This window comes from Musca domestica, unplaced genomic scaffold (genome assembly GCF_030504385.1).
Source record: "Musca domestica strain aabys unplaced genomic scaffold, Musca_domestica.polishedcontigs.V.1.1 220, whole genome shotgun sequence".
NCBI classification, from domain to species: Eukaryota; Metazoa; Arthropoda; class Insecta; order Diptera; family Muscidae; genus Musca; species Musca domestica.
The window spans coordinates 316,721-343,007 of record NW_026712263.1 but is presented as its reverse complement, the minus strand read 5'-3'; the positions used below and the strand labels follow the sequence as shown (position 1 = coordinate 343,007).

General features: G+C 34.6%; 3 protein-coding genes across 10 annotated transcripts in view; 1 reads left to right on the top strand and 2 right to left on the bottom strand.

Moving 5' to 3' along the window:
• Positions 1-3,135: 3,135 nt before the first annotated feature.
• LOC101898157 (formin-binding protein 1-like) overlaps positions 3,136-26,287 on the bottom strand; it is a 222,696-nt gene continuing 199,544 nt past the window's right edge. For 4 of the 8 annotated variants that reach the window (XM_059123082.1, XM_059123083.1, XM_059123084.1 and 1 more), the window contains exons 5-12: positions 17,985-18,129; positions 17,620-17,910; positions 17,387-17,565; positions 17,135-17,324; positions 8,854-9,206; positions 6,382-6,516; positions 3,817-3,983; positions 3,136-3,756 (exon numbers count right to left, since the gene is read on the bottom strand). In XM_059123082.1, the coding sequence (XP_058979065.1) occupies positions 3,593-3,756; positions 3,817-3,983; positions 6,382-6,516; positions 8,854-9,206; positions 17,135-17,324; positions 17,387-17,565; positions 17,620-17,910; positions 17,985-18,129 (1,624 nt within the window). In that variant the 3' untranslated portion in view covers positions 3,136-3,592. The remainder of the gene's footprint in view (positions 3,757-3,816; positions 3,984-6,381; positions 6,517-8,853; positions 9,207-17,134; positions 17,325-17,386; positions 17,566-17,619; positions 17,911-17,984; positions 18,130-26,287) is intronic. The other 4 variants (XM_059123086.1, XM_059123088.1, XM_059123089.1 and 1 more) reach the window with 4 other exon arrangements.
• LOC101900762 (serine protease 1-like) lies at positions 23,907-24,920 on the bottom strand. Its single transcript, XM_011297752.3, has 2 exons — positions 24,628-24,920; positions 23,907-24,560 (listed from the first exon to the last, which is right to left on the bottom strand). Exons 1-2 carry the CDS (start codon positions 24,888-24,890, stop codon positions 23,996-23,998), a joined length of 828 nt encoding a protein of 275 aa, XP_011296054.2. The 5' UTR covers positions 24,891-24,920; the 3' UTR covers positions 23,907-23,995.
• On the top strand, positions 25,266-26,227 carry LOC131802685 (serine protease 1-like). Its single transcript, XM_059123090.1, has 2 exons — positions 25,266-25,554; positions 25,617-26,227. Exons 1-2 carry the CDS (start codon positions 25,292-25,294, stop codon positions 26,179-26,181), a joined length of 828 nt encoding a protein of 275 aa, XP_058979073.1. The 5' UTR covers positions 25,266-25,291; the 3' UTR covers positions 26,182-26,227.

Sequence of the window (26,287 nt, the reverse complement as noted above, 5' to 3'; positions counted from 1 at the left end):
ATTGATATATGCATTAGTTAGTTAAAGAGAAAGAGAGAGAGTGGGTGTAGATTGAAACGTTACATTTTTCTTTTCTTTGATGAAAGCTTTTCAGTTTTGTTTTTTATTTCACAAATATTTTCTTCCTGTTTTCTTGTTATTTATGTTTTGTTGACAATAGAACTTTGTGTGTGAAAAGAAATCAAAATTAAGAAAAGAGAAATAAATAAAAGAGGGAAATAACGAAAAATGAAATATATCGAAAATAAAAATAGAATCCTGTATTGAAGACCAGTGGTTTATGTAAGGGTTTTGATTAGAAACAAATATCAAATAGAAGTTATTTATATTCATTGAATATATAGATGACGCAATGCTCTTACCGCTCATGGAAAATTTTGAATCGGTAGGAGAAAATATTGAAGTCACTCAAATTTAAAAAGTCAAAAATATCAAAAACAGTAAGATATTTTTCAGTTGGAACCTATTCCATAACAAAAAATTAGTCAAATCAATCAAGTCCAATCGCTAAAAAACGAAGAAATGTGTTTTCGAGGTCGAGTAGGCCGACGGGCTGAATCAGTATATAGACTATGCAAAAATGTGCTGAAAACAAACATTCCTTTCTCTATACATTCCTTTCTCTATACATTCTGTAGTCTATGACTTTTGTAGTAATATGCTATCTCATTATCCTTATATTAAGGATTTTTCCTCGATACAATTAGGGTTCAAGTCTTGAAATTGCAACTAAAAGAAAGAGCGATTGAGAAGAGGAAGGGCAAATTAAAAATTCCACATGAATTCGAAGTTCAATAACTTGCATTAATCAGAGATTTTTTCTACGCCCTTGGGAGCTCATAACAAGGTGATTCTATAAATTTTTTAAAACAGATTTAAAGTCAATTTTTTACACTTTTTTGGCTTTTTGTTCTGTGATTTCGATCACAATAATGAACACATTTTGACATTGGGTAATTAGCTGAGTTTAAATTGGACCATGTTTAAGATGAACGTAATAGACAGAGTGCTCTTTGAGTGGAGAAGCTTTCAAACCGGGCAGTAATTTTGCCACAATGACAAAACCTGAACCAAATTTTGAATTAGAATTCAGATTCAATTTCTTGAAATTTTAACTAAAAGAATCATTGAGAAGAGGTAGGACCAATTAAAAGTTCCTCATGAATTCGAAGTTCAATTATTTGCAATAATCTGAGTCTTTTTTATACGACCTTAGGAGCCTAGGACCATGACGCAATAATTAGGCGATCCTGTAAAATTTTCAAAACATATTTAATGTCAAAATTTGTTTGCACTTTTTTGACATTTAATTGGGAAGAGACAGTTGTCCACAATGACAAAACACAAACCAAAATAAAAAAAAACACTTGTAAATTCATCTCCAATTGATCTGCCCATGCAGACTAGAATTTTTACACAGAAAATGGCATAAAACATGGAAAACTAAACAATTTTATAAATTTTGTTAAACCGGAAAATTACTTTAAGAAATTTTTTTCTCAAAAATTTTAAAGAATTTATATGAAAATAAATGAATATCACTAAAGTATTAAATCAAATTAAATTCAATCTTATATATTCTTTTTGAATTAAATTAAAATCGATGATTCTGACTTTAAGGTCGCACATTTAAAGATTGCATTTTTTATTTGAAATTTTGTTGAAATGTTGCTTCAAGACAAAGGGTCGTTTCTCTCGATTACACAGGTATTTATCTTTAACTAATATCTTCCATATACTCTCCTATATAGGCATTTTCAAACTTATTTGAGATGACAAATTTATCAGAAATAATTTTCACTTTTTTTAAATAGAATCGGCTGCATAAAAATTCGGACTATAAATTATATTTTTCAACGTTTTTTGTTCGAATTTGTCCGAAACGATTTTAATTTATGTCCATAAAAAAATCTTTTGAGTCATACTTTCTAGACAGCCATAAAAAGAGGGAGTCAATTGAAAAGTAATTACAAATGCAAGGACCAATTCTTGCATACGATAACGAAAACATTAATTTTAGTGCCTTGAAATTAATTTTAGTGCCTTTTTATGTATGAGAATACGAAAGTGAATTCGGAAAGAAAAAAAAAACAATTCCAGGGCCTCAATTCTTGTTCTATGAAAATGTGAAATGAAAACTTTTATAAAAGTAATATAATGTCAAATGAAAAATTTTATAAAGGAAATATTTTTCATTTCATCCAGCCCCAAGAATATTATTTTTAATTAAATAAAAATTCAAAGTTGAAAAAAATACACAAGGAATAGGTTGTTGTCTGTCGAGTCCACTTTCGAATCTTCATAAAAAATAGGTAGTTCATATATAATTCCAATTTTAAATGAATTAAAATATTCGTCCGAAAGATCTTAATTTCAAATAATGAAAATGAAAAATTTTGATACAAACAACTAAGGGTTAGTTGTTTGTACCAAAATTTCCATTTTTGTTAATCTGTGATTGGGCATATACAAATTCATTTCGATCAAAATGTTATCGATATCGAATTCAAGAACTTGGCCCTTGAATTTTCGTTAAAATTTTTTCGATACAAATCATAGCATATTTGGGAGCATTACACGCAAATGTTGATGAACGTTTGTTAAGAAGGATATGGGTTAATCCCAATATAAAAATTGGCTGGTAATGAAAACACAATCAAAGATATCCTAACAGATAAATATATCAAAAAAATTCACATCCGTTTATGAAAGCGTGAGGATAGTTTTTTTCATATTTTACTAAAAGGTAGTGATAAATTTTACACTATTCCAGTCCTTTTCGAATTGAAAACTGCAAAATATATATTTTGCAAGGAAACTTTTTAAACTCAACAAAAATACACTTCTGATATTATTTGTTAAACCACTGTTTGTTAAATCCATATATGTCGGTTGTTAGAGAGGAGCCAAATTATAATGCTTTACACAAAAGAAACAATGGATACTACAAAAATTGCAATTATATTAAGAGAGGAGGAAGATGGTCACACCGATTTCGGTCATGAAAATTAAGCATATTTTCTTTGCATTTTTTTTTTTTTTTTTTTTTTTTTTGGAAAACACCAAAAATTAAATTATTTTAGAAAAAGAAAAAAAAAAACAATTTTAAAAATATACAACTTAATCGCGTAAAAATTATTATTATTTATAGTTCTATTTTTTATGTTTACATCATAGACATGTAAAATAATATTTATATTTATTTATATATTTAAAAAATAAACAAAGTCTATTAATATTGTTTTTCTTTTTCGTGGTACAAACTATTTCTTTGTAATTAATTAAAATAAAAATAATTATAATAATAATAAAAAAAGAATAACTGCAAAACTAAAAAAAGAATACATTATATGGTTGAATGATAATGATAAAATAAAACGGAAAATTGTTGAGTTCTGATTTTTTTTTCTGGCTTTACTCAAATTATAATTTTCATCCGGTTATAGTAGTTTTGTTGTTGATTTTTTTTCTTTCTTTTATATTTAATTTGTATATGTATTTATATTTTTTGTCGCATTTAGCAAATTAGTAGTTAATGTTTGTTTTTTTTTTTTACTTTAGATAGACTGTGTGGTGTGTGGTGGTTGGTGACTTAAGCATATAGTGTACATTCAATATAACTTGTGGGCACAAAACCTTCATCCCAGCCGTTTGTGTTGTTAATGCGACGCACACGCGTCCACCCATCACCCTGATCAATTTCAATCACTTGTAGTTCTTCGCCCTCATTCATGGGTATGCTACCCTCACTTGTGGCTATAGGAGAAATCGCAAATGATTATTAAAAAATTAAAAATATAACAACAACAACTTTACCTTCGAAGGGATATAAAGCTCGACACGTTCCCAGCGGCTGTAGGGGTTCCATTTCTGTTTCATAATAGGCATCCTCACCAATTGCATTTTCATGGGTACTACCATGACCGGATCCCGGTAACGAGGTGTGTGATGTACCCAATCCACTTTCAGGACTTGCCGAACTGCTAAATTTCATCATGCAAAGAAACAGAATGTGTAGGGAAATCGTTGAAGTATTTTCATGTTTTTTTTTTTTATTTGATTAAAGACAAATATGTATTTAAAGAATGTGGAATTAGTATTTATGTGTACTGGTGTTTCGAGTAATTTGTTAAAAATTATATGTAAAGTATTTTTGCTAATCTATTCTTCGAATGTAAACAAAAATTTTTAATTCGTACAATTCTATTTGAAATTGGGGGGGACTGGAATTTTCTTCTCTTCATTATTTCCACTGGGAGAAATTGTGGTTTTTTAAAGAAGTGTATGAAAGTTTTAGGAAGCTAATCGGCCAACTCATGATAGTTCGTCGAGATAAATTCCTTGAAAATGATGCTCATAAGGACACTGATTTGTCACTTAATTACTTTAATTAAAAGACAAATAAATGTCTTAAAAACAGGCTAAAAGTTTGTCATGAAATATTGCCTCAATTAGGACTTAAAAATGTGGCCAAAGAACCTAAAACTTTTTTGAAGATCTACAAACCGATTGCTATCAAATCCCCTTGGAACTCTCCTCAACCCAGACTGGCTATTGGACAGTGAAATATAAGAAAAAAAATGCAGGGAATTTGAAAAGTAAATCAAAATTAATAACATTTTTTAATGATCCATATTCATTATACAGGGTGAGATGAAAAATCTGCAACAAACTTCAGACTGCTGTCATTTCCAAGCCACTCGTCCGACAGCTGTTAAAATTATTCCACTGACAGCTCATTATAATGTTTACAAGCGTACAAAAGCATTTAGGTGAGAATTTCGTGATGGAATTCAAGCGTGATAGTGTGAATTCTTTATATTTGCGGGAAAACCACGATTGGCTGTCGTTAAAGCACTCCAGCATTTAAATGTGAATAAATCTTTTGTGTTTCGTACCATCGCTCGTTACCGTGATACTGGTAGCGTAGCCCGACATCAAGGAAGTGGACGGAAGAAAACAGCAATATGAGCAGAAATGGTTCGAAAAATAAAGAAGCGACATGATCGAAACCCGCGTCGCAGTGGCCGAAAAATGGTTCGTGAGGTGAACATAACGCAATATTCCATTCGGCAAATATTGAAAAATAAGCTCGGGGTAGAGCCATTGCAAGAACTTACACCGCAACAGATAGAAAATAGACTCAAAAGAGCTAAAGAGTTGTTTCGCTTGACCGAAAGTGGTGAACTGCCGAATTTGGTTTTCTCCGATGAGAAAACATTCGTTGTCCAGCAGATTGTAAACAAACAAAATGATCGTGTTTACTTGCCAAAGAGGTCAGCTGAAAATATGTACCTTCGGTTGGCCACCAGAACTCTAGCGCCGACCATGGTGATGGTGTGGGCCGCAATAACAGTCGTTCTCCGCCCTTAGTAATCGACCGCGGCATCAGAATAAAATTTCCAACATTCTTTTGCTTCCTTTCAATAAAATCGAAAAAATAAAAATTATGATGTCTGACTTTGTTGCAGTTTTTTTGTCTCACCCTGTAGTTATCTACTCGAATTGTGACTAGAATCGACAACTCGAAAGAAAACAATTATTTTTCAGGCAAATGGGTTACAGTAAAAATATTTACTCGAAATCAGTCAGTTTGAGTTGTTAAGTGGTTTTAAACAACGAAATTATTGAAATAATTTAAAAAAAAATTGCAAAATCACAATTTCATCTATTGTGAGAAATCTTTTTGTCTATATTGATATTTGATTCTCATTTTTGTATTAGTGCTCTAAAAATACTTTTTTTTTTAATTAGTATAATTCCGAAAGATGTACGTGAAGACAGTCTAAAGAAACCAATGCGTTTAATGAAACCCAATATAACACGACTTAGAGTGACTGTTTTCATTTTGGATCGCCTTCGAAAGGCGGTATTAATATCTCACTTTTGACAAAATCGAAAAAAGGTGGGAACCAAAAATGGCAAGATTGTGGAAACTCAAAACCCGTGAGCGAAAATATAGTGAATTGATGGAATATATTCCCCCAAAATTTAATCCCAATTTGTAAAATAAAAAAAATATATTGTATAATCAACTACTACCCGAATTTCAAATAGAATGATAATTCATGAACGATAAACTGATTAAATTCATTTCGATAAGTTCTAAATAATACTCTGTTCCAGGACCTGCAAGAATTTAAGAATGTTACCACAATAACCGATTTGGCGAATCTTGTACATTCTTGCAGTTTATGGAACAGACTATAAATTTAGCATTTGAAATAAATGAAAAAAAAAATAGCTATATACGAAACAGAAATGATGAAAATGAAGTAGTGACAACAAATGAAAAAGGACAACACTACGAAATGTTTAAAATGTGGTTGTTTGTTTTTTTTTTTTTTTTTTTTTTGCAATCAAAGAGACTTATGAGTGTACCCGTTATTGTTATTATTATGGCCATTTTGAATTTGCGCCACATTATCCTCAGAATCTGACCTGCTTAAACTACCAGCATCGTCTGGATGGAAATCGCCATCGAAATTGTTGTCCTCGGTGCTACCGTTGGAATGCCTGGAAAAAAGAAAAGCACATTATTAAATTCAGTTTTTAATAAAATTTCACAGGAATAAGCAAGTGGAATAATAAGAGTTGCTATTTATATTTTGAGAAATTATGGAACCTCAGTGAAGGCAATGAAAAAGTAATAAAGAAAAACATGAAGGAAGGGATTAAAATCTGACAACTAATGGGAAGCCCATTGCCTCGGCAGTCATTGGTAGTCGGTATTAAAAAATATCGTCTAGAATTAATCTATAATCTACAAGATTTTAATACAAAAGGTTTTTATCCATTTGAAACTGAAACGGTTTCAGGATTTGTACGAGATGTAAGCTACGGATGACATTGAATTAAAATGTGGATGTATTTTCATGAGTTGAAAAGCACGAATGTAGCTTCATAGAAGGTTTCATTAGAAAGTGGCGTTCACCAAAATAGGTGGTGCAAAGGCTTGCTTGGACCTGCACGGACAATTCTGTCTGTGGAAATCACTCTAGCTTCCGAACGAAATTAATGTTGATAAAATTGTACTTAAATGTATATTATGTCTGCAGGACTTTTAGTATCGTATATTGTCAATGCAGGTCCACCTCTTCGTATACCCCTCATATAACTGTACTTCCCGATATTCGGTATTTTTATGATTTTAGCGACATTATTCACCGGAATTTTTTCAAATTTGAAATTTGAAGTTCGTAATGGATACTACAGCCTATGACAGAAAATTGTCTGTACAGGTCCACGTCTTCGTATTTGAAGTTCGTAATGGATACTACAGCCTAAGAAAGAAAATTGTATTTGCAGGTTCACGTCTTCGTATAGCCCCCATATAATGGTACCATCCTATTTTCGGTATTTTGGCGATTTAAGCGCGATTATTCACCGGAATTGTTTCAAATTTGGTATTGGAAGTTCGTAATGGATACTACAGCCTAAGGCGGAAAATTGTTTGTGCAGGTTCACGTCTTCGTATAGCCCCCATATAATGGTACCATCCTATTTTCGGTATTTTGGCGATTTAAGCGCCATTATTCACCGAAATTGTATCAAATTTGGTATTTGAAGTTCGTAATGGATACTACGGCCTAAAATAGAATATTGTCTGTGCAGGTCCACGTCTTCGTATAGCCCCCATATAAAGGTACCTCCCAATATTCGGTATTTTGATGATTTTAGCCACATTATTCACCGCAATTTTTTCAAATTTGGTATTTGAAGTTCGCAATGGATACTACAGCCTATAACAGAAAATTGTCTGTGCAGGTCCACGTCTTCGTATAGCCCCCATATAATGGCACCTCCCGATATTCGGTATTTTGATGATTTTAGCCACATTATTAACCGAAATTGTTTCAAATTTGGTATTTGAAGTTCGCAATGGATACAACAGCCTATGACAGAAAATTGTCTGTGCAGGTCAACGTCTTCGTATAGCCCCCATATAATGGCACCTCTCGATAATCGGTATTTTAATGATTTTAGCGACATTATTCAACGGAATTGTTCGAAATTTGGTATTTGAAGTTAGCCTAATAAAGAAATTTTTTTTGTGCTGGTCCACTTCTTTGTATAGCCCCCATATGACGGTACCTCTCGATATTCGGTATTTTCATAATTTTAGCTACATTATTCACCGATTTTTTTTCAAGTTTCGCATTTAAATATTGTAATGGCCTGTGAAAAAAAAGTTGCCTATGCAGGTCCCTGTCGTCGTATAGACCCTAACATAGCGGCTACATTCGGTATTTTTAGAATTGTAAAAGGATTTTTTTTTTGAAAATTGCCAAATGTGTTCCAAATGGTGGAGGGTATTTAAAGTTCGGCCCGGCCGAATTTACAGCTTTTTTAGTTTAGTTTTATTTGACGAAAATTCACACTTATGAAAAATGTTTAAGATCGACCCTCGTTATAAGAAAAGCTTCATATAGAAACCTTGGCCAATTTAGGGGTTTAAAGTTCTTGGCCACATTTTTCAACACTTTTCGGGTATTTATTGTTATAATGTGATATATTTTGATTTCAATGAGCAGAGAACGTAGCCAAGATTTTGGAACAGTCCCTTGAAACGGTGGTCTCCACCGTTTTGGAGATCCTAACCACATTTGTCAACCGAATAAATTGCAATCTATTATTTTCACAGATTTTAAGCCATGATCCCAAATTTTTGAGTATTACAGATCACTGAATTAACATTGGCGAGGGGTTTTAAAGGTTTGTCCGTCTTTTCCTTTTTTATAAAATCGAATTCTATCAATTACTAGAAATATAAATAGCAACTTTAAAAATTTATTCATGTTATACCGTCATTTATCTAGAAGGTAATGGTTAGGGGACGATATCTATACTTACCTTGACGATCGATGGCCATTGTTCATACTGTGAGTGCGATTGGCTTGCGGGCTATTATTGGCAATGGGTATTTGATTGGCTTTCTCCAAATAACCTTGATATTTTTTCAAATCCATTTTTAGTTTCTCCAATTTATGTTCGGATTCATTGAGTTGGCCCTCAACGGTCATGGGATTGCCCAGCGATGAATTGGCCTCATAGACGACTTTCATTTTCATCAGACCATCGCGGGCCGCCGTCTCTTGTTGGATCTTCTGTTGCAGTTCGGCAATTTTGGCTTGGAGTTTTTTGCGTCGTTGATTGGGTGGCAGATCACTGAAATCTTCCTTTTGTCCGTCCGCAGTTAGGGAGTTCTAAATGAAATGTGATTGAAGAAAATTGGAGATTAGTAATGACAGTAATAAAAAATAAGGATAATATGATTTAAAGAGAACATATTTCTTGGTGCATTAGAACAACAAGAATCAGAATTAAAACTGCAAGGCAAAAAAAGTTAAGGTCGGGAGGTCAATGAAGGTATTTAATCGCCACTTTTAGTAATTTGATAATTGCCATTCATTTTTGACCTCCCATCCTAGGTGGTTACTTGAACAAACAGAAAATCGTCATGCATTGTCATACAATATTGAAAAAGAAAACAAAAAAATTGGGATCTGAACTGAAAAAACACAATGATTTGAAATGTTCTTTCAATAATTTGCAAATGATAAACCAATAAACGAACATGGTGGTTAAGGTGAAAATTCGAAAACTGTGATCTATCTCTAAAACTAGAACTCTTGAGAGATGTGACTATGGATATAGCGTGTTAAAAATGGTGTTTTACAGTGTGAATAGTTGAGATACAACAACAAAAAAAACGATAAACAAAAAATTGGGTTTAGTTTAAGAGCAACAGGCAAACATGGGTATAAAGGAGACAAGTTTTATTAAAAAAAAATTATTTAAATTTAATTTAAATTAACGTTAAGACTTATTATTGGAATTTGATGAATTCCCAAACAAATCCTTATAACCACGTTTGTCTGCATAAATATATTACTGTTGGATATACTCCTTATCATTCGGTGTATTTTTTGGTTGTTAAAAGATATTTTTCTTAATTAGTTGTTGTTAGTCGTGTCATACCTTCATCGTGATACAGGCTTCAATAATCTTCTGTTGCTGTTACAGAGAGAATTTTTGAATATGTATCACATTTTTTTTATTTTGATTTTTTTAATTGCAGGTTATAAAATCAAAGCATAAGCAATTTTGGAATTTTGAGTTTTTTTTTAAGATTGAACATAATTCAAATTTAGTTTGTTAAACAAATCAATTTGTTTGTGTATTGGTTGGTGATGATTGTGTTTTGAAGATGACGTTTAATAGCGTTGATGTTCATGACGGTGATGATGATTTTCGATGAGAGATAGATTTTGGTGTGTATGTTTGTGTAAATGACAAAAAGGGGTGAAAAAAAGCGTTTAAATAACAATTTTTAAGCCAATGAGGGTAGAAAAGCATAACAAACGTTTGTGATTTTGAAAAATAAAAGAAAATAATTTTTAGCAAAAGGAAATTTACATGAAATAATTAAAAAAATAAATTGGACAAATAAATAAAATTTAAGCCAAAAAAGATTAAGGTCAAATCAAAGTAAATCCGAAACAAAAAGTGAGATCAGAATAATGAAAGGCACTAAAACAAATTTTTAAAATATTTGCCTATAGAACCATTTAAAGAATTTAAAAAATCCAGATTGAATTTCTTGTAGCCTTTCAAAAATTAAAAAATTCACAATTGAAGTTTAAAAAACACAAAGAAGATTAATAGAAGGTATATACCGAAGGTTTTTAGAAGACATATGGAAGGTATTCTAACTACAGAATATATAATCAGTCTTCTTTCCTTAGAAGGCTTATAGAAGGAATTATGCCTTTAAAAGACCGACTGAAGAAGGTCGCCTAAAGCTGAGGTGTTATGTCACCACGAGCCCATCAGTGTTACAGGTTTGCAGTTAGGGTACCTACTGAATTTTTACGAAGCTTCTTGACATGGTACGGATGCTATAACATGTTGATTAATTCCTTGGAGACCCGTTGAAAGAAGAGGATGGAGTAGGTATTGACACTACGGTAATTCATGTCTCATCCACCAGTCAAGGGTCGATGAAGTTTGGTCTGTTGAGCTGAAAAGCTCTGGTGGTGCCACCTCTACATTAATGGCCTGTGCCGATAAGCCCTTACTCTTTAGGCAAGATACGCTTGATACAGAAGGAGAACAGAGCGGTTCCGGCACTGAAAAAATTGAGATATCGTAGAATTCTCCGGTGGCCAACTGTACCAAAACCAAATAGAAGTAAAATACAGGCGTATGCTGCTGTCGTTATGTTGGTGGGGATCCGATTAAGCTCACTGAACTCCCTATCAGAATGAACTTGAACTTTGTTGGGAAGTTCGAGAGGAACTTTACCGACCCAACTTCAGGGAAACTTCTGTTAAGCATGATCCCAACTTACAGAGCCGCAAAGAAACCTGTCGAGGCCTCAAAAAAAAAAAAAAAAAAAAAGGAGACGACTGTGGAAAGCTCTTGCTTGCCTGAAAAGGTGACTTCGAAGGAGACAGAGCCTAAGCAGTATATTAAAAAGGATGCTATGGCATCAGATCCGGAGATACCACAATCCAATTCGGAGGAAGGCAAGGTTACGACGAAATCTTCAGCAAAGCAAAAGACTATGTCGAATCCTACCTCTAAATTTTCCAAACAGGTTCTGCCGAGACATGCTGTGACTTTACCATCTCCACCTACTGCAACGGTGACGAAGGTGAATTCCACAATTTGAGCACTGTTCGAGCAAAAAACTTCAACAAGAAAAGTCTTCTAAAACAAGTAAACAAGCTATAAGTTCGGTCGAGCCGAACTTTGAATACCCCCCACCATTTAGTGGAATCCATTACGAACTTCAAATATCAAATTTGAAACAATTTCGGTTAATAATGTCGCTAAAATCAACAAAATACCGAATATAGGGAGGTACCATTATATGGCGGCTATACCAAAGGGTGGGCCTGCATAGACAATTTGCTGTCGTAGGCTGTAGTATCCATTACGAACTTCAAATACCAACATTTGAAACAATTCCGTTGAATAATGTCGCTAAAATCATCACAATACCGAATATCGAGAGGTGCCGTTATATGGGGGCTATACGAAGACGTAAACCTGCACAGACAATTTTCTGCCATAGGCTGTAGTACCCACTACGAACTTCAAATACCAAATTTGAATCATTTCCGATGAATAATGTCGCTTAAATCATCAAAACACCGAATATCGGGAGGTACCATTATATGGTGGCTATACGAAGACGTTGGCCTGTACAGACAATTTTCTGTCTTAGGCTGTAGTTACCACTACGACCTTCAAATACCGAATTTGAAAGAATTCCGGTGAATAGTGTCACTAAAATTATCAAAATATCGAAAATAGGGAGGTACCATTATATGGTGCCTATACCAAAACGTGGACCTACATCACCTATTTTTAATACCAAAAGTCCTGTAGACATAATATACATTTGAGTAAAATTTTATAAACCTACTTAATTTCATTCGGAAGCTAGAGTGGTTTCCACAGACGGACGGGCATCGCTAAATCGACATAGAATTTTATGCTAATCAAGAATGGGGTCTAAATGTATTTGGGGTCTAAAAAGGAATATTTCGAGGTGTTACAAACGGAATGACAAACTTAACATACCCCCATACTATGGTTGAGGACATAATGACGAAGCTAATATGCCCTCCACAGTTTGATGGAGGGTATAAAATTGCTATTGAAAAGTTATTTAAACCTTCAAAAAATGACAATTCTCAAATTCTAGATTGAAGACCTGTTAAGCCTTTAGGAACTCACGATTTATACCATGTAATATCTTCAACAATTTTATTTTAAAACCACGATTAGTTAGACCCAGAAATAAAAAATAGAGCCTCGAAATATGCCAAGTAAGTTAAGTTACTTAGAAAAGGGCAGCTATAGGATTTAAAGTTCACAAAAATATTACAACTCTAGCAAGCCAAGAGAGTCAAGTACAATTATGGAATAAAACACAAAAAAAAAAGGATTATATAGGACTCCTAAAAATCAAAAATATATATGCTTTAAATCAGTAGTAGATTTGTATGAATAGATATATATGAATATGAATGAATGATATATGTTGTTGGATATATATGATTATGTTTTTTACGATATTATATATGATCAAATAATAAATATTAAATATAAAAGTTAAAACAAAAAAAAACATACAATTAAAAATTAATTATTTCATCATGGACTGGATAAGAGGGACAACACATAATTGGACATGGGATGAAATAACACACAATAGGAATCAACACAGAAATATTGAAAACAAAACTGAAACATTTAATTGACAAATGGAAAATGGCAGCCAATTACTTGTTATTCGAATTCATGATAAAGGCTCAAAAACCAAAAATTAAATCAAAAATATGGATATGGGTAGTTGGACTCGGATGTGAGACAAGTAAGACGAATAAAAACATAGATATTTTCGTATGAAATTTTACACATTCTTGATAGGTGTTGCAGTTTGTACTTACATTAAATGTAAAGTAAACACAATAAATTCACAATGGATTTACAATATGAAACGTCGTCCACATTGGCGATTTGATGTAAGAATGCGTAAATGACGACGACGACAGGAAATTGTTGCATTTTTTTATTTATTTGTTTATTTATTTTTTTTTTTTTGGTATGAGAAGAAAGAAATGCATTTGAGAAGGAATGCAACGATTGATAAATTGACAAATAAAAACAACGATAAAATAAAAAAAAACAAAAGCACAACACAAAAAATTACATATGATATGAAACGAAGACCGAAAAAGAAAGAAATAAATAAAAAAGAAAATAAAGACTTTATAAATATTTGAATTTAACTAAATTATACATTTAACAAAATAACAATATTTTTTCAAAATTTTCACAAACAGTTTGTTTTGAAAATCAAATTAAAAATAACATTGAACTAACTACTATGTATTGCAATTATTTATGTATGGTTCCATTGAATTGTATAAATAGTACTTTACATAAATTAACTAAGGCCTCGATGATCTTTTTTTTAAATATGTAAAAATATATTTAAAAGATTACAACTGAAAATTTAAAAAAAAAAACGGCAATGGTCTTAATAGGAATCTACAATTTTTCAATTTCAAGCTATCCGTTCTTGATAGATGGTATAATTATGGACCACAGAGCTGGGGAAATAGAACACGAAGTAGCTAAAAAGAACTCCATAACAGAACGAAACGGACGGGAAGCTTTGGAGGCAAGGAGACAAGGATCCGACTCTTGACCTTGTTGACGAGAACGTTAAAAGACAGCAACAAACTATCCACCAGATCACTGCGACTGAATCAGGATAGTATCCCTGCAGAACTCTGGAAAAGCCCCCTGCCTGACAAGGAAGAGGACATGGATACCACGGTAGTTCAGGTCTCGACCTCAGTCCCAAAAAAATCGACCAGAATAGTCCTAGCGGCCCAAATTCGTTGGTAAATACCGACAAAGCCCAAACTCTTAAGGGAGGAGGCAATCGAGGCAGAAGTAGTACAGAGCGGCGTTTCCATCCATTAAATGGAAGTGTAACTGAGCTCTCCCGACACCAAGAACGCCAAATTCCAGGAGAAAAGGCAAATTTCAGTCGAAATGTCGATGGGGATCCGTCAAAGCTTACTGATGAGGAGTTGCATCAGGATGAACCTGAAGTTTACGAGGAAGTTCAAGGAGATATATCCTAATGCAACACCATAGGAACTCCCGATAAGAATGGTGACATCAGTTGATGCCTCAAAAAACCGAAGACTGCGGGTAGCCTTCAGAAAGAGTCTCTGAGGTGCCAAAGCAAAAGAAGGCAAGGCTGAGGTTAAGTTCACAGACTTTAAAAAGGCATCAGAGAAGAAAAGACAATCGAAATTTGCTTAACCTTCGAAACTGGCCCGGCTGTTAATTCATCAAAACAACCCGCTACAATGGCAAATGTGGTGTAACAACATGTGGACAGAGCAAAGATGGGTACAACGAAGGCTACAGCGAACGGATATAAGCGGACATCTTGTCTACTAAGTTGCCATTCTCGCTGAAGGAAGCAGCATCGAAGGCGAACAAGTCCCCCTCTCAGCCACTGGCAGATATATGGTAAATTCATGGACCCAGAGTTGGGAAATAGAATACTATGTACCTTCGTCCAACTATGACGGATGACGCATTAAAATATTGCATCAAGAAATCCGTCAGATCGTTGCGAATATGGGACTGTTAACGCTAAGTCAGGACAGTATACGACAATAGGCTACTCGGAAAGTCCCCCGTCTGACGAGGAAGCGGACCAGGGTAATCCAGACCTCGACCTCTAGTCAGGCTTTGACTGCCAAGAAAATCTGCTTAGTTGCAAATCTCGCTGAAGGAAACAGCACCGAAGGCGATCAGTTCCCTTCTCAACCAATTGCTGTGAAGAGGATGCGGTCAACTGGGGAGCAGCAACCAGGGCGAAGAAAGTGGTGACGACTCAGGCGATGCAGCAGTCCCTTCAATATGCTTCGGTAGCGGCAAAGACGGATAGTGGGAAACACACAAATTTGCAAGGTAAAAGCCGAATGGCACCGGATGACTTTAGAGTAGCGAATAATCTGACCTCAAATGGGTACAAGGCTGCTGATTGAAGGGAGATCCGATATATCTACCTGTTGGGTGATGTCGAACAGTGGAATGTGCGGATTAGCTGAACTGCAATCTATGGGGAAGCCAGGGTCAGCCAGTGGCTGTAAAGAGGATTGCATCAACTGGGGAGCATCAACCCAGGGCGAAGAAAGTAGTGACGACTCAGACGGTACAACAGTCCGTTCCATATGCTTCGGTAGCGGCAAAGAAGGATAGTGGGAAGCACACTAATTGGAAGGTGAAAGCCGGATGGCACCGGATGACCTTAGAGTAGCGAATAATCTGACCTCAAATGGGTACAAGGCTGCTGATTGAAGGGAGATCCGATATATCTACCTGTTGGGTGATGTCGAACAGTGGAATTTGCGGATTAGCTGAGCTGCACTCTATGGGTAAGCCAGGGTCAGCCAATGGCGGTAAAGAGGATTGCGTCAACGGACAAGCAGCAACCCAGGGCGAAGGAAATGGTGACGACGCAGACGGTATATCTGTTCGTATACTTCGGTAGCCGCTAAGATGGATAGCACTCTAATAAGAAGGCAAAAACCGGATGGTACCGCATGACCTTAAAGTTGCGGTTTTTGATGAGGCTGACCCCAAATGAAGATCCGACACTTCTTCCTTTCGGATGAGGTAGAACAGCAGAATGTACGGATGAGTTGAGCTGAGCATACTATAGGGGAGCCGGGGTCATTACCACCAAGACAGCAAAGTCGGCTCTGTGCCTGTCTCGGAGGCCCCATGGCTTCAGTGTCAATCGGTGAGGCCAATTAGCCATCCGTCAGCTAATACTAGCAGTTATCTAAGGTTTGCGCTATGAAGACTGACAAAGGATTGCAGTTGAAACTTGTTTGTTGGTCAGAAGTCAGAGACCATTCGTAGTCAGTTCGTTATAACTATGGGACTATTCCTCTAAAAGAGAGCCAAGGCAATTTGGTACAATTTGGATATCAGCCCTCACATCGCAATTCTTCTTTAATTTATTTTTCTTTTTTATTCTTTTGAGAATAGGTACGTTTTAGATCTTCCACGTATCGATTAGAAGGTATATTTGCTAAGTTATCTCTTGTGAATAAGGTTTTCCCTTCAAGACAAAACGAAAACTTTGAGACGGAATAAATTTAATTTACTCCACTAAGACCATGGCTGCGGATTCGAGCAATTTTTGATCAAACTACGAAAACAATTTTTCCTTTTATTTTTTCTTTTTTATCATTGAGAATATGTACCTTTTAGAACTTCCACTTCGATCATAAGTGGTAGACCTATCTAAAGTAGATTCTCCCTTCAAGACACAAATATTTTTTTTAGCATCAACAGATTATATGGCTATTTAGATTTTGGTTAGAACTATTAAGAAACAAACATTTGCATCAAAAGTTTGAGTACTTCCTAATATAATTTCGTGTCATTGGAACATTTACTCATTAAAAAAAAAACAATTCAATGGATCTCTAACATAAACAATGCCGCACAAACAAAACATGAAGAATTCATAAGCAACATAACAATGACGACGACAAAACAAACTTTAACTTACCTTATTACTGCCAAAGATGTTGAATATCCCCACACGTTTCTTAATTTTATTAGCACTTATGGTACCCTTAACGGTTAAATGACTGGACTGTACATGATTATAGTGGGACTCTTGGGATGTATCAAGAGTGTCCATTTTGGAAAGATCCTCAAAAGGTATATCGCCTGGTGGTGTGAAACCAGATTGATATCTAAAAATTCGAGAAAAAAAACATTTAATTAAGCCCAAAAGTAAAGAATTCAATTTACTTACCTTTCGATAACTTTATACGAATCCTCCTTCTCATTAATTGATTCGCCGGCCTTGACCATGCCCTCAAGACACCGGGCAATGATGGGTGCTACAGAGGACTCTACATCGGCGGCACTAATAATGAATTCTCTGATGCCACGGGTTCTCTTTTCATCCAATTCTTGCAGTCGATTAAATACCTAAGACAATAAATTGGATTAAATGTAATTTATGGTGAATGAAATTCCTCCTACCTCCGGCAATAGTTCATGATAATGCTGTTGCTGCAGATTATTTGATTTCTGTAATTGATTGGCATACTCGTTCTTGGCATCGTCTGACTGTTGTATCTTTGCCGTCATAATATTCTTGTAACGTTCCACCTCGGCTCGACTCAGATTCAAGTCCATATCAGCCTTTTTGTAATTTTCAACGGCTTTTTCCGAATCACGATAAGCTTTCTCATAGTTACGTTTGGCCCGTTCCAATGCAGCCAGTTGTGTGGTGAGGTTTTGATGTAAAATGGTACCGTTGGAAAGACATTTCTAGAAAAAAAAATTGTTGTTAATTAATGACAGTGAAATAAAAAACGGGGGTGTATTTTTTGAGTAAGACTTACTTTTCGTTCTTCCCTTAGGGTTTTGGAGAGCAATGAAATGCCTTGTATGATTTGTAATTGCAGGGATTCAGCCACAACTTCCCGTTGTCCAGCCAAGTCACTGATTTCATTGAGAACTTTGCGGAAAGCTTGCCATGATGTGAATCTAAAGAGGGGAGATAAATTTGATTTGAGTCAAGTAAATGTCGATGTGTGGATAAATTATAGTGTATGTGTAAGTGAGTGTGTTGGTGTGCATAGATTAAATTCCAATGGGTATTTTTTATAACATATGAATAAAATGAAAGAAGGCTCGACCAGGCCCAACTTTTGTAAATCCATGTTAACAAGTGGAATTACAAATCTTGAAGAAGTACATCATTCTTAGTATGCCTTTAAAAAATTATCGTTTTCAGTGAGCCTTTATTTTTTTTTGGGGGAAAATATCGAAATGTGGACCTATATCAAAGAATGCGACCAATGATGTTAAAGTTTAAAATTGTTGATACCGCAGATCTTTAAGCCATTGCAGATGGAGATGAAGGACTTCTCCAAAAAATGGACTAGATGTGGTGCACACCTTCATCTAATCCATTTATTTTTCTTCTCTAACTATTTCTCGGGATGGGCCGTTTGACCGTAGGTCTCCAAGTAAATTAGCCATCATTGTTAGTTATAGTAAAGTTCAAGAGCTTTACTTGCCTGGCATATGATTTCTCACAAGTCGGTGCCACATGCCACACAGCTCGCGTAACTATGGACTTATTCGGGACCGGTCAATTAACCGCTTAGATCGTGCGATTTGACGCCTTGGGATTATTTTTGTGGGGCTATGCTGAAGCTCATATCTATACAAATGAGCCCGCTTCAATGGAAGAATAAGAAGACAACATTGAAGCATTTATTCATGCGATTCTGTTCGAAATGTTGGGAAGAGTAAGCCAAAATTAGACTATGCGAATAGACCATTTGAGGAGCAGTCGCAGTCAAATAAAGATTTCATGAATTTTTCTGAACTTCATGCTTTTTATAATCGATTTTGCACTTTTTAGCCATATTTTTAAAAAAGGACCAAAAAGACCTTTTTTATGATTCGCTTTAGGTTTTAAATAACACAATAAATTTTCGTGTTTTCATCTGCCAAATTTCTAAAGACACTAGATACTTAAAATACATGGATTCTAAGGAATCTTAATCCGAAAATTTCCAAAAGTGTGTGGAAGAAGAAGAAATCTTGTCCTTTCTATTTTGGTTACTTTGCGCTGTAAATTTACTAAACGCTGATATACGTGTTTCCTTTTTTTAGCTTCACTTTCATTATCTGCGGGATTTTGCCTGTAACTACTTTGTGTTGCACAGTGTTATTAAAGGACTATCATGGTGATATTCTCAACTTTTAAAAAATATCCAATTCTTCATGGATTATTTAAGAGTATTTTTTTTCCAAGGACGATGAAGACTATATTAGCATTATTTTAATATTTTCAAGGTCTATGGGGACAATATTTGTGGACCTTCAACAATATTTTTCTAGACCTATCTGGGTAATCTTCGTGGTATTTTTAGAAATATATTTTCAAAAACTCTCTGAAAAATATTCGTGGACTCTTAAGAACCTTTTTTAAGGTCTATCAGGAATTTTTTTACTATTTTTTTCAAGTTGTATATGGCAATATTTGCAAAGTTATTTTGGGTATTTTCTAGAGATATACAAGAGAAACTTTTATGGATTTTTTAACAATATTTTTTTAATTTTCTAGAGGATTTTTTTTTTTTTTTTGAATTTTAATAATATTTTTTGGGGCTTTTATGTATATTTTTTAAGAATATTTTTCAAGTTCTTCAACAGTAAATGCGTGATTTTCTTTTCAGAATACTTTTATTTTTTCATTTTTATTCAATATCTCTTAAGCTTATATTGTCTGATACTACTGCACATCACCCAGGATCAATGGTTCAACGTGGTTCATGGATGGCCTCAAACCCCCATCAATAATGTGGCATCAAAATACTCACTATTTCAACAAGTAAATCCACCGATTGTGGTTTTAGTTCTATATTAAAAATAACACAGCACACCAACACCGTCACACACATACATTCTCTCTCTTGCAGATTATATTGTTTATTATTTGTAAATGTATATATTTCAAATCAAACACATGTCTATATATTTTGTATTAATTATATCGTACTTACTCATTATCTTCTTCTTCTTTTTTCTTGGGCTGATAATTTTTCACTAAACGCCTGTAATAGAAATAAAACAACAACAAAGAAAGAGAAATTAATACAAAGTGGAAAAAAAAAATTGTTTATAACAAAAACTCGCAGCATTTCATGAACGTTTGATAAATTAATTAATAATTTGGGTCATATACAGAAAAAAGAGGCTACAACAACAACAAAAAACTTTGCAACATCAAGAAATTTCTTTTCAAAAATCGGCGCCAAGTAAACAACTCCACGGCCGTTTACACGCAACCGTTTAATGCTTTTAGTTTAAGCGTTGAGACTAGAAATCGAAGAAAATTTATGCAAATGTGACTAGCTTCCAAAACATGAATTCGATTTTCCATAACGTAATTGTCGGCTGAAATGCAACGAAATGCCATCGAGAATTAAAGAGACCGTTGGAAAATAACATGCAATGGAGGGAGTAGTTTTGGAAAAACAAATGAAAACATTTCATCAAAATATCCAAGTGGAAAAGCTGAAATCAATGATAGGTGTTTGGTGTTCCAATCAAAGGTTTTGATATCGCAATTTTTTGAAAACATTTTTCAAGGACCAACAGATCAATAATCGTGGATTTTTAAGAATATTTTCTTTAAGGACCAAAAGATCGATAAACACGGGTTTTTAACGAATTTTTTCAAGATTTTTTAAGGTCCTACAGACCAATAATCCTGTGTTATGTTTATGTTGTCAGTGACCGGAAATGTTTAACAGTATTTTCTCAAGTACCAGTGTACCAAAAATCGGAGATTTTTAACAATTTTTTCACAAGGAACAATAGACTAATAATTTTTTAAAAGATATTTTTTCAAGGACTAAGATGCCAATAATCGTGGTTTTTAAAGTATATTTTTCATCGGGATTTTTTATGAACGTTGTATCAAGGACCAACACACCAATAATAGTGTATTTTTAGAAAGGATCAATACGATCGCGGAATAGATTTTTATAAATCAACAGACCGATAACTGTGCATTATCAAAGGACAAAAAGAAAAATAATCGTGATTTTTTTAGAATATTTTTTTCAAGAAGCAACAGACCAATAATCGTGGATTTTTGAAGAATATTTTTTAAGGACCTACAGACGAATAATTGTGGATTTTTAAGATATTTTTTTTTTTCAAGGACTAAAGACCAACAATCGTGGACTTTTGAAGAATATTTTTTAAGGACCTACAGATGAATAATTGTGGATTTTTAAGATTTTTTTTTTCGAGGACTAAAGACCAACAATTGTGGATTTTTGAAGAATATTTTTTCGAAGACCTACAGACGAAAAATAGTGAATTTTTGAAGAATATTTTTTTCGAAGAATATTTTTTTAAGGACCAACTGTCCAATAATCGTGGATTTTTTAAGAATATTTTTTCGAAGACCTACAGACGAAAAATAGTGGATTTTTGAAGAATATTTTTTCGAAGAATATTTTTTTAAGGACCAACTGACCAATAATCTCGGATTTTTTAAGAATATTTTTTCGATGACTTAGCGACGAATCATGTATTTTTTAAGAATATTTTTTCGAAGACCTACAGACGAATAATCGTGGATTTTATAAGAATATTTTTTCAAAGACGAACAGAAAAATTATTGAGGATTTTTTAAAAGTATTTCTTCAAGGACAAACAGACCAATAATCTTGGATTTTTGAAGAATATTTTTTTCAAGGACGAACAGAAAAATTATTGTGGATTTTTTAAAAGTATTTCTTCAAGGACAAACAGACCAATAATCTCGGATTTTTAAGAATATTTTTCTCAAGGATCAAATGGCTTATAATTGTTATTATAATTGTTTTCCAAGGATTGTTAACAATGTTTTCTCAAGGACCACCAGACAATATTAATCGTGAATTTTTCAAGGACCAAAAGGCTTATAATCGTGGATTTTTTCAGAATATTTTTTTCAGGGATTTTTAAGAAAGTTTTTTCAAGGACCAACAGATAAATGATTTTGGATTTTATAAAAATATTTTTTCAAGGATCAACAACTTTTCAAAAATATTTTTTCAAGGACCAACAGAAGAATAATCGTGGTTTCTTGAAGAATATTTTTTTAAGGACCTACAATCTTGGATTTTTAAAAATATTTTTTCAAGGACATCTTGTCAAAGAATATTTTTCAAGAACCAACAGACCAATAATCGTGGATTTTAAAGGGTATTTTTTCAAGGAATACCAGACCTATAGTTGTGATTTTTTTAAGAATGATTTTTCATGGAACAACACACCATTGATCATAGGTTTGTTAGGAATATTCTTTCAGAGATTTTTATCAAAAATTTTATTTCAATGACCAACAGACCAATGATTTTGGATTTTTTAAGAATGTGTTTCCAAGGACCAAGAGACCAATAATGACGGATTTTTGAAGAATATTTTTCAAGAACTAACCGGATTTTTTAAGAATAATTTTTCAAGGACCATCAGACAAGCAATCGTTTATTTTTCGTTATTTGAGTTTCGTTAATTTTGAGTTTTTTTTCCTTTTTTCAACCAACGGACCAAAATCTTGTATTTTTTCAAATATTTTTTTAAGGATCAACGGACCAGATATCTTGGATTTTAAAAAAAAAAAAAATTTAAAGGACCAGCACACCATGATTCGGTGATTTTTAGGAATATGTTCTTAAGGATCAAAAGACCAACAATCTAGGATTTTTTACGAATATTTTGTAGATTTTTTTAGAATGTTTTTTTAATAAGGACAAACAGGATTTTTTTAATAATATTTTTTTAAGGACTAATAGTCTTGTATTTTTTTCTCAAGGACCAATAGACCGCAGATTTGTTAATAATCTTTTTTCAAGGACCAACAGACCAATAGTATTGAATTTTTTTAAAATAATTTTCCAAGGACCAATAGACAAATAATCGTTAACTTTTTAAGACTAGTTTTTCAGAGACACTTTTGGATTTTTTTTTTCATTTTTTCAAGGACAAAAAATCGTGGATTTTTTTAAAATATTTTTTAAGGGGCAATTGTATTGATTTTTTTAATATTTTTTCAAAGGACCAACAGACCAATAAGCGGAGATTTTTAAGATTTTTTTCTTAAGGATCAATAGACCAATATTCTAGGATTTTTTAAAGAATATTTTGCAGGGACCAACGGTTTAATAATCAAGGACCCACAGGCTTTTTTAATAACATTTTTCTCAGGGACCACCAGATCAATAATCGTGGATTTTTTAAAAATATTTGTTTGCAGGACCAACATACAGATTGTGGATTTTTTAAAAATATTTGTTTGCAGGACCAACATACAGATCGTGGATTTTTTAAAAATATTTTTTCAAGGACCAACAAACCAATAATTGTTTATTTTTTAAGAAAGGATCAACAGACCAATGATCGTGGTTTTTTATAACAATATTTTTTAAGGACCAACAGACAGATCGTGGATTTTCAAGAATATCCGTTGAAGGGCCAACATACCTATTATCGAATAAGAATATAGGAATATTTTTCTAGGACTAAGAGACTAATAATCTTGGATTTTTTAAAAATATTTTTGCACGGACCTACAAACCGATAACCCTGGATTTTTCAAGAATTTTATTTCGAGGACAAACAGAATTTTTTTTTGAATTTTTTCGAGGACAAATATACCAAAAGTCTTGAATTTTTTAAAAATGTGTTTTGAAAGGACCAACAGGCCAATAATACCGGATTTTTCAAAAAATATTTTTTTGTTTATATAATTAAATTCTATAAAATTACCATTTATTAAAATAAAAATAAACTTCTATTCAAACAAAGATAAATTCGTTTTCAAAATGTCAGCCACTTTTTAATAAGAGATACCAGTGTTGGACTTGATCCAATCCAAGTAGCTGGTGACACGAGTGAAGGCAGCTGGGTAACCCTTGGCGCAACCGGCCGAAGAACCGAAGGAGGTCAAACCAACTTGAACCTTGGAGGATTCCAAAACCAATGGGCCGCCAGAATCACCGTTGCAGGTAGAAACACCACCGGGAGTGGAGACACAGATGTTGGAGGAGGTAACAATGGAGGTACCATAGGTGGCAGCACAAACGGTGTTGGTGATGATTTGCATGCGGGCCCATTGCAAGTTGTTGGTGACACCGGTGGCAGAGTCAGAGATACGGCCCCAACCGGAAGCGATGGCATAATCACCGGCATAGGTGGAGTAAGAGCTGGCAATGGCGGGCAATTTAACGGCTTGAATGCGGCTGGTGTAGGATACGGAGGGGATCTTAATCAAGGAGATATCGTTCTTAACAGTCTTGCTGTTCCAGCCAGAGTGGATGATGATGTTGCTGCTCGAAACGGTGTGGGTGACTTCAGCAGAGGTACGAACGGTGGCGCCCAAGTAGACAGTGACGGAGGAGACACTAAAATTTGATTTTTACGATGAAAATTTCATTCGGCCCTATTTTCAAGGTAAAAATCCCAACTTACCCATCGGTACAGTGAGCAGCGGTCAAAACCCATTGGGAACCAATCAAGGAACCACCACACCAGGACGAAGAGAGAGCGCTAATTTTCAAGGAAAGACCAACTTGGTAGGGGAATTGACCAACCGAGGCAGTGTTGCCATTGGTAATACGGCCCTCAGTTTCAACGACGGGCATAACGACGCTGCGGGATTCCACATTTTCGGCTCTCAAGTCGAAGGCTGAGGCAGTGGCCAAAGCCAAGGCAAAAATAACCAAGAATTTCATGTTGCTGCTGCGATACAACTGATACCGAACCCAAGAACCTTTGCGGTTTTTATACCGATAAAAGAAATGCAGACAATATTTTATTGGTTTTATCAAATGCACTCGATGACAATTATATAACCCAATTCTCCATTATTATTATCACAGATTACTAGACAGGAGATAAACAAATGAATTTGCAAAAACCTATTTGATTTATATCTGAAATAGTGCAAAAAATTATCAAAGGGCAAACCCAGCCGCAGATAAGGTTTAAGAACTGACCAGTATTATTTGCTATTATCACTTTGGGCACACTTCAAACTATCGCCCAGAATTGGCGACAAGAATTTCGGAAAATACGGTGTATAAAAACCCCAAAACTATGCCAAGGCCTGTATCAGTTGTATCACAGAAGCAACATGAAATTCTTGGTTATTTTCGCCTTGGCTTTGGCCACCGCCTCTGCCTTCGACTTGAGAGCCGAAAATGTGGAATCCCGCAGCGTCGTTATGCCCGTCGTTGAAACCGAGGGCCGTATTACCAATGGCAACACTGCCTCGGTTGGTCAATTCCCCTACCAAGTTGGTCTTTCCTTGAAAATTAGCGCTCTTTCATCGTCCTGGTGTGGTGGTTCCTTGATTGGTTCCCAATGGGTTTTGACCGCTGCTCACTGTACCGATGGGTAAGTAAGGATTAACAATATTTATAACTAAGGGTTAATTTTTAAAAATTGTAAAATTTTAGTATCTCCTCCGTCACCGTCTACTTGGGCGCCACCGTTCGCACCTCCGCTGAAGTCACTCACACCGTCTCCAGCAGCAACATCATCATCCACTCTGGCTGGAACAGCAAGACCTTGAAGAACGATATCTCCTTGATCAAGATCCCCTCTGTCTCCTACACCAGCCGCATCCAAGCCGTTAAATTGCCTGCCATTGCCAGCTCTTACTCCACCTATGCCGGTGATTATGCCATCGCTTCCGGTTGGGGCAAGATTTCCGATTCCGCCACCTCTGTCACCAACAACTTGCAATGGGCCCGTATGCAAATCATCACCAACACCGTCTGTGCTGCCACCTATGGTACCTCCATTGTTACCTCGTCCAACATTTGTGTCTCCACTCCCGGTGGTGTTTCTACCTGCAACGGTGATTCTGGCGGCCCATTGGTTTTGGAATCCTCCAAGGTTCAAGTTGGTTTGACTTCCTTCGGTTCCTCGGCCGGTTGTGCCAAGGGTTACCCAGCTGCCTTCACTCGTGTCACCAGCTACTTGGATTGGATCAAGTCCAACACTGGTATCGCTTATTAGATTACCGGAAAATGTGAACTTGTTTTCTTTGGTGCTATAGTATTGTTGATATTATAATAAATTAAGAGAAAAAAAATAGAAAAGAAGTTATGTCCTTTTTTCAATG